The following is an 8,904-nucleotide window of genomic DNA, read 5'->3' as shown; positions in this document are numbered from 1 at the left end:
TAACTTCAAAAATTGTTGTGAAAGAAAGTTCAAAGGGGAAAAGAGGGTAAAGCTGTGGAAGGGGAAAGAGAGATTATTATTAGGTTGTGTAATAATTTTTCCCAACAAGAGCAGTTGGCAGTAGTTAGTCTTCTCTTTCTCTCTGTTTTAAAATCATTACCATGTCATCTGATAACTTGGGCAGGTAAGCAAAGTCTCACTCCTTCCATGTCTCTTTCTAGCTCTCTATATCTCCCCTACATTGTCTGTGATCTATAAAACTTGCAAATTTTGATGCTTTCTGTGTTGTTTAAGCAAAACAGCAAAAATGCCTAATTGGTGAAATTGGGCTTTTCCTCTGGCATTTTTATCCAAGCAAGCATTTGGTTCTTTTCATGTTATAATCAAATGCCCAAGTAGGGGGACTGTACTAAAACCCTGTCCCATTTTCATTTGTTGCACAATTCTAGTAGAATTTGATGCCTTTGAGTCTTTCCTGGACAACCAATCCGAGCATATTTCTAAAGGTTCTCTGTAACTTTCCTTTTTTCTTGTTTCTGGGTGTTTATTGGGTTTTGATTCAAGACTTGCACTTAGTTGGAAACCCCATCCCCCCATTTTCATTGTAGTATTGATTGCTTGCAGCTGGGAGTGATTCTCCCCAATTGTGGTCATAGTTGAAGAGATTCAATTCAAACCCCTTTGGCCCTTTCCGTCAATCAGATTGATGTTTGATTGAGTTGTGGATGTGTAAACTTAGCTCTCCTCTCTCTCTCTCTCTCTCTCTCTCTCTCTCTCTCTTGTTTAAAGAGTAAAAGGGAATCTGCTTTCTTTTGTTTTCATAGTCTCTGGTGAGCTGTTACTTAGCTAATGTCATTGTGTTTGTCCATGTCTACTTTATGCTCTGAAAGGTTCACTTTTCTTGTCTGTGGGTAGCATTTTCCTTTTTCTTTTTTCTTCACTGCATTTGAGTTAAGCTTGATCCTAGGGTTTTTTTTTTTTTTTGAGAGGAAGAGAGTTCAGTGTAGCTGGTGCCATATCAGATTTTATGCCTTGTGCACAGTATCTATCCTTTAGCTTTGTGTCCATGGGATGCTGCAACCAGAGGCATCTCTTGCTTTAACACCCTCTCAGGTCTATAAAGCTGCAGAGGTTGCTTGTTCCTTGTTGAGTCTGCAAGATATCACCAGTCAATTTTGGTCAAAGCCACAAGCTTTTGCCTTTACCTTCATTTATTTCTTAACTTCCATTTTCTAGTTAAAGTCCTGCTCTTTATTTCAAGTCTTGAGTCTTTGAGTAGCTGAACTCCAGAGCTTGGGAGATTTAAGCTATTGAATTTCCAAAATGGGTAGTAATGAAAATGAGGATATGGAGTTCCAACATAGGAATGAGGGTAGTCTGAATTGTCCCTCTTCAGGGATGAGCACCAATCCACTGCCTGATAAGGTTTCAAGAATGACAATGAGTTCAGGTTCAATGTTTAAGCCTTCAAATGCACCTGACCATTTCTTTGGTTCTGGTTGGGATCCACTTGTCTCATTGAGCCAAAGTGATAACTTTGGAGGTTCCTCAGTTGCTTCTCAGAGTGATTTTACCAATCCTCGTTACCCTCCTATAGCCATGGAAACTCAGGGGATGAGTAGCACATCCCACCTTGTTCAATATCCATCTGATTCGAGTTATGTTGAGATGGTTCCAAAGCTTCCATGTTTCGGAAGTGGGAGCTTCTCAGAAATGGTGGGTTCTTTTGGCCTGCCTGAGTGTGCTGGCATTTCTAACCCTGGGTGTGTTGCAAACTATAACCCAAACAGGGATGGGGGCATTGATAGGACTTCAACAATGGGTGCTCAATCGAATGATGATCGCCAGATTTCGGAAGAGGGTGTTTTAGGATCTTCACCTAATGGCAAGCGAAGGAAGCGAGTTCCTGAATCCAGTCCAATTAAGGTAAATTGAGCTATTCTGTGTTAATGTCAGACTTCTAGTTTGGACTGTAGGATATGGTTGGTTCTGTTTCTCTTTAGGAAAGTGATACATTGATGTTTATTGCGTTGAATTTATTTTATCTCTGTATATAGAATGCTGAAGGGGAAAGTAATAAGGATATGTCTGGGGAGAGCTCTGATTATCTGAAAGAACAAGATGAGAAGAAAACCAAACTTGAAGAAAACACAGCTGCAAATTTGCGTGGCAAGCAGGCGGGCAAACAGACTAAAGACACTTCTCAAAGTGGAGATGCTGGAAAAGATAGTTACATTCATGTAAGAGCTCGAAGGGGCCAGGCAACAAATAGTCATAGCCTTGCAGAAAGGGTATGTTCTCCTTACTATGTCTTATAATTCAAGCAATTTTAATATTTGTTAATTTGTAGAGGGAATAAACGTTTCTGCGTCCAGGTAAGAAGAGAAAAGATAAGTGAGAGGATGAGATTGCTTCAAGAACTTGTCCCAGGATGCAATAAGGTATAAACATTTTGATAGTGAATGTTCTGTGGGATCATTTTAATTGGTAGAAGATGCTTATGGATATAGTATTGGTTTAGATTACTGGGAAGGCTGTAATGCTTGATGAGATCATCAACTATGTGCAATCTCTACAACAGCAAGTTGAGGTATGCCGTTCTTCAGACTCAGATAAGGAATTGGTTTTATGTTTTGTAATGGAATATATTCCTGCAAGTTTGTACGGACTCATAGCAAATTCTGTTAAATATGTGGAATAAGTAAAACTGAATTTAGACCAAGTGCATGCTTTTTAGCTTCTGATGTTCTATGATTTAGTGATAGTTTGCTTTTAATCTATGTTTCAGTTTTTGTCAATGAAACTCGCAACAGTAAATCCAGAAGTGAACATTGATATAGAACGGATTCTATCGAAAGATGTAAGTTTGACATTGTGCTTAATTGAATTGATTAGATCATTCTTCATTACCATTAACTGAACTCATCTTGGTTATTCACCAAATAAAGTACTCACCTTGATTTTGCCTTCTGTGTAGATTATGAATTCAAGGAACGGCGGTGGAGCTATTTTTGGGTTTAGTGCTGGTATGAACTCTCCTCACCCATACCCTCACGGAATTTTCCAGGGAACTTTGCCGACTATGCCAAATACAGCTCAACAATTTCCTTCGTTGCCTCAGGTAATTTAAGATTCTTCCCAAATTAATGCTTCATTCAAACTTTTCCTCGTCGAGAACATTAATCTGAGGTATGTAAATGTTGCAGACAGTAATGGACAATGAGCTCCAAGGTCTTTTCCATATGGGTTTTGATTCGAGTTCGAATATTGATAGCTTGGGACAAACTAGTAAGCGGCAACAAATCTCATGTTTGCAACCACTTTAGAGTTGTGTAAGGGATTCTTCTAACATTGAGATCCTTTTCATCTGCAGCAAGTCTCTTGAAACCGGCGTTATAATCTCTGGAGCAGATATTGGGGGTGTACTCCCTCCCAGCAAGGATTTGAATTTTCATTAACTGTATTTGACTCAGTTAGAGAAAAGAAAGGGATGTTTCTTCAGTTGTATAGGGTCTCAGTTCCTAATTGTTTGTTCTTCGAAATTTTAGCAGAAGAAGGTGACTTGTTATATCCTGCACTGTGTATAATCAGGCAAGAAAGCAAGTGTTTGGTCGGTGAAGAAGACGATTGTTTTGTTGTTGGTGTTGTAGATTTGGACTATGCATGAGAGCTTTTGGGGGAAACTTTGGGAGAATTGTTTTTGTAGAGTGAACCATGATAAGCCAATAGATGGAGTGAACATATTGATTTGATATTCATGTAAGAAATTTCTCCATACTATTACGATAGATTATGATTTGTTTTTCTCCATTGCTGATTCTTTTTTTCTTTATAAAAACTTGTCGATTTGGTTAAAAAAAATCTTTAGTATCACAGAAGTTTGAAGTTAAATGCACTGGCAGATTTGTATTTTTGCATTATATGAGAAATTAGTAGGTTTCCATAAATAAGAACAGAGCTTCAAAAGAAAATTGACGTGCAATTTGGCCTCTTCTTTTTGCTGTCCAAACTCAACCGCCTTAGTAGATGAATACAAGGCGATTACACAGAATAGAAAAGACTTGTATCATAATAAGCAAAACCATCTTCTTTAGTTGAAACCTACAGTGTTCTTCTCTGCAGTCAGAAAAGATAGAAAGGATACAAATTCTGCGCTATATTATGGTGTCCTCTAAGTAGTTACTGAAGCAGCAATCATCTCAGCTCTCATGTGGTAAGAACGTTGAAGATTATTATTCGAATGTTGAAGATTTATCATTTTGTGTATCAAGATTGAGTTTGATCCACAAGTTTCCATGTTAACCAGTTATCCCCCAAATTAGGCTTCTCTATATATATCTTTTGGATTCATTTTCTCCAGCTCAATCCCAGATGGATAGATAATAAAGACAGATCCTTTTTTTTTTTCACGAGAAGAAAGATCCTACATCAGTTTAGAAATCTATTTGTAACCTTCTGTAGAATGAGAACAAAGAGAACAATCAAAGTATACATCAGGTCATCAACTTTCCATTCAATAATTAGATGTTTTATCATAGGAAAAAGAACATCGGATCATCTATTCATCTTTGGTTGTGTAACCAGTTTGGGTTAGTATGAACTTTGATCTCTGAAAGCAGTTGTTGAAATGTGAAGATGGTAGAGAGCTTTAGGGCATCCTTGTAAAAGCATCATTACATGACTGCCTCAAAAAGATTAACAAATTGTGTTTATAGAATTTGAAGGACAAATTTTCTTACAAAAGAATTGCTACAAGCAAAAGAATTTAAGACAACATCAAAAAAAGATTGAACCGCATCCCCTACATCGTACCCTATACTTCTCCAAGATGACAACCTTTTTTTCCAATTAGCACAGGTATTTTGTTTCTTTTGGGTTGAATCTAATGGGGAGCCCTGGAGATTCGTTCTCCCCTCTACAATCTTCTCCCCCGTGCTCTGTTCTTTTTCGAGTTCCTGCTGCTTAAATATTCGTGGTTGTTCATCCTTCTTGCCTGTGGTAACAGTGTTTAGATCAATATCCACACATCTCTACAAAGACTTTACTATGCACTTTCTTCTAGTCTTCACTCACTCAACCTGCTCGCCAATTAAATCTAAGCCAACCAGCAGGAACGATATTCCCTGAAACAACAGGAAGTAGAAATGGATGCCTTGAGCAGACAGCAGGCTTCGAGCTGAAGCCGTTAGAAGAAGGAAAGCCAATGCCAGCTCCTTTGTGTATATTCTGTTATGCTTCTTTTTCTTAGCTTTTTGCTCCTGCTGTCGAATTTCTTCTTTCATTTCGGCAAGGTCTGGAACGGATACCCCCCTGTGATGCTTTGGCTCTTTCTCGACTAAAGAGACGAGATCACCCTCAGAGGAACGCCCAGACTTCTTGGTGACCACCCACTCATATGCACTCCCAAGCTGAAATAGGCCGGATATCATAGCATTGAACTTGGTCACTGACATGGTGTTTTCAAAGAGAAGGTATGGAACAATGAAAGGGAAGGCTTTCGGGGCCGGGAGGATATTGAGGAATGACATAGTTGCAGGGATGTAGCACACAACCCATGCTGGGAGCTCAGCTTCGGGGATGAACATTGTCATGGGGAGAATTATGCAAAATAGAGTGAACGAATAGAAGGGCAATATCAACTTTCGGAGCAGAAAGAAGAGGAATATCAAATTGAATTTCTTCCAAATGCCGATCTGTATGTTACAGACAAATACATGGGAATGTTTTAGTGAACTATAATCCACCATAAATCATTAAACAAGGTGAAACTCAGCCAATTTCAACAAATAGAAAACAAGTAGTGCAGAAAGTATGTACCTTGGATTTGATGATATCGGGTAAACATAGGCGAAACAACTGCATAGGTCCTGAGTGCCATCTGTGTTGTTGCTTCCGATAAGCTTCATAAGATTCAGGTACTTCACACTGGCACTGAGGCACATATAGAAAAGAAGCAATAACCATTAGTTCACAACTACAACAAAGTACTGCAGACTTTTTTACTTCGACCACAGATGACTTCAAAGAATATTTACCTCAACATCATTAAGGAAGATGAATTTCCAGCCATGAAGATGAGCACGGACAGCAATATCCATGTCCTCAACAGTGGTCCTCTCCAACCACCCACCAGAGTCCTCAAGAGCCTTTATCCTCCACACCCCAGCTGTCCCGTTAAACCCAAAGAAATTAATGAACACACTATTTACTTGCTGTTCGACCTCAAAGTGGAATGTCAAATTAATGTTCTGCAACCTTGTGAGTAAGTTTTCATCCCTGTTTACAAAGGACCACCTAGCTTGCACCAGCGCAAGTTCATCATTGTCCTGCAAGTGTCACCAAAAGTTACAACCTTAATCACCTCTCCCTAGTCATGTGATCATTATTGTTATTTTTACAAATGTATATAGATTAAAACCAGTGTTGGTCTTCAAGATAAATGTATATAGATTATACCACAGCAGAGACTAGTATCAGTAGCAATGGCAATTTAGTACCTGGAAGTGAGGGACTGTTCTCTTGAGGAAATCCGGAGCAGGCTGAAAATCGGCGTCAAAAATCGCAACAAACTCATAGTCTTTCACATAGCTACAATTCATTGCAGACTTGAGATTTCCAGCCTTGTATCCATCTCTAATCACTCTATGCCGATACAAAATGTTGGCCCCCTCCTTCTGCCATTTTTGGACCTCCTCCTTGATCATAAACTGCGTAGTCGGGTCATCCGAATCATCAAGAACTTGAACCAACAACTTCGACTTCGGCCAATCTAAATTACACACAGCACCAATTGACTGCTGATAAACCTGAAATTCCAAACACACACACACACACACACACACACACATTCAGTTAAAAACCAACTCTCTACGGTGAACACACTAAAAAAAGCAACACCAAATTGAACTCAGCTCCAAAATTACCTCTTTCTCATTGCACATGGGGATCTGAACAAGGACCATAGGGAAGTAGCCATTGTCTGATGATTCAAGATCCAAAGGCCCGCCTTTCGGCACCGGCTTAATCTTCTTGAACCGGATCCAGAAACACCCCAAACACAGAATCAGCCTATCCAAGCTCTGAACCATGAACAGCACAATACAAGCATTGGCCAGAAACTGAAGGGGCGGAGCCAAATAGTCGACCCGAATCAAAACCCACTTGGAATAGACCCAATCGAAAGCACCCTTCACTCCATCAAACTCCATCTCCCACAAGTACTGAAGCTGCAAGTGTGGAGCCCCCAAGTGCCACCCCTTAAAATACGCCGCCACCTCAAACCCAAGCAGAACTAACGAGAAGAACAGGAACAGCTTGATGCAGAGATAGAATCTCGACTTCACTGCCGGGTTCTCGTGCCCTCTTCCTCCGCCGCCACGTGTCCCGCTGTCGGTGTCTTCGTCAGGGTCAGTGTCGGTACGTCCGGAGGCGACGCGGCGGCGAATGGCGGAGGCGAGGCCGAGCATTGCGGAGCCGAGGGAGGTGAGGCAGCCGGCGGCGCGGTGGGCCCTGAGGAGGAGGACCCACGTGAATTGCTTGGCGTTCTTGCCGCGGCCTTTGTCTCGGCCCCGGCCGGGAGACGACTCCGACAATAGGAAATCCTCGTCGGTGGGGCCCTCCAGCTCGACCATGGACCAGTTGGGATTCTCCATCTTCACCACCACCGGCGTGCCACGGTGGCTCTCCTCCTTCGACCACCAGAACGGCGCCATTCCCGGCTCGGATCTCGGGGGAAGCCAATCAGGGTGTTGTATTGTTTTGTGTTTGTTTGAGAAATGAAACAACAACAACAACAACAAAGGAACAAGAGAGAAAGAGAGAGAAGAAGCTAACACTTTGATCTCATTGTCAGAGAGAGAGAAAATGGACGCGTGGTGAGATATTCGAGACAAGAGTCTAAGAGAGAGAAACAAAGAAGAAGAAGAAGAAGAAGAAGAAGAAGGGTTATGACTTTGTGTTGGAAGCTGAGGCCTAATGTGCTACACCATTCGATTACAGCTTGCAAATGAGGCCCCAAAGGAAGCAATAACAAAGAAGAAGACGAACAATGTCACACAAAACCCAAAAAAAATTATCGAGTTTCACTACTTCTATTACCTGATCACACCCGGATGCCTAACAAACAAAAGAAAGAAAAAACGAATGATGATTTGGTGAAAGAGATGGTAACAGCTCAACACGTCTTCGGTTTTTGATTCGGAATTTAAACACAGCAGCTTCTGAATTTGATATATTTATTTTTTTACCATGAAAACACCACCGGTATTTACAACACAGGATCGCAGATTAGGCGCGGATATTGGGTTTCCATTAAAAACCCAATTAAGATCATTTCACCTACTCGTTTGAAAACACAATAAATCCAGCAACAACCAATAAACGTAAGCCCTAGCTCAGCTGTACCCTTTTACATTTTCTTCCCAAGTACAAAAGAAGCATTTTGATTTTACCTCTCTGTGGGTAACAATGAAGATTTTACAACAGGGTGCGAGAAATTTACATGGATTTTGCGCGTGGTGGAAACCGGAAGCTTCCGTCGTCGTTCAAAATCCATCTGGGTCTGGGTGGGCTGCTCCGCGTGACCGCGTGTGTGAAATCAATTCAAACCTCATAATTGGACAAGGAAAGGACTTTTTACCATTTCTTCTTCCTCTTTAAAAAAAAAAAACTGTTTCATTCTTTTTCAATAAGAATAAAAATAAGAATATTGGTTCAAAAGGGAGGTCAATGGTGACGATCTAACAACCACCAAATGCGTCTTGACGCGACAAAAAGTGAAACGAAAGGTGTTTTGGGTCTTGTTTTTATTATTTATTTTCACTTTCTGCACTTGTATTTTTCAAATTATTTCAATTCACTAGATATTAATAATTTACTTGGTCAAGAACAAAAAAGGGAAAATAA

The 8,904-nt window shown here is 40.5% G+C and overlaps 2 protein-coding genes across 2 annotated transcripts; one reads left to right on the top strand and one right to left on the bottom strand.

The window, feature by feature from the left end:
• LOC126784373 (transcription factor bHLH74) lies at window positions 1-3,780 on the top strand. The gene is made up of 8 exons (XM_050509834.1): window positions 1-1,926; window positions 2,058-2,291; window positions 2,376-2,441; window positions 2,522-2,590; window positions 2,789-2,860; window positions 2,978-3,121; window positions 3,207-3,288; window positions 3,374-3,780. The coding sequence occupies exons 1-8, from the start codon at window positions 1,324-1,326 to the stop codon at window positions 3,397-3,399; spliced, it is 1,296 nt and encodes a 431-aa protein (XP_050365791.1). The 5' UTR covers window positions 1-1,323; the 3' UTR covers window positions 3,400-3,780.
• Window positions 3,781-4,487: 707 nt separating this feature from the next.
• On the bottom strand, window positions 4,488-8,425 carry LOC126784369 (probable xyloglucan glycosyltransferase 12). The gene is made up of 5 exons (XM_050509830.1): window positions 6,924-8,425; window positions 6,498-6,806; window positions 6,036-6,326; window positions 5,818-5,931; window positions 4,488-5,693 (listed from the first exon to the last, which is right to left on the bottom strand). Exons 1-5 carry the CDS (start codon window positions 7,710-7,712, stop codon window positions 5,070-5,072), a joined length of 2,127 nt encoding a protein of 708 aa, XP_050365787.1. The 5' UTR covers window positions 7,713-8,425; the 3' UTR covers window positions 4,488-5,069.
• Between the last annotated feature and the right edge of the window lie 479 nt (window positions 8,426-8,904).

Source organism: Argentina anserina, chromosome 2 (genome assembly GCF_933775445.1).
Source record: "Argentina anserina chromosome 2, drPotAnse1.1, whole genome shotgun sequence".
Classification (NCBI taxonomy): domain Eukaryota; kingdom Viridiplantae; phylum Streptophyta; class Magnoliopsida; order Rosales; family Rosaceae; genus Argentina; species Argentina anserina.
The sequence above is the reverse complement of the archived record's forward strand: the minus strand, read 5'-3'. Positions and strand labels throughout refer to the sequence as shown.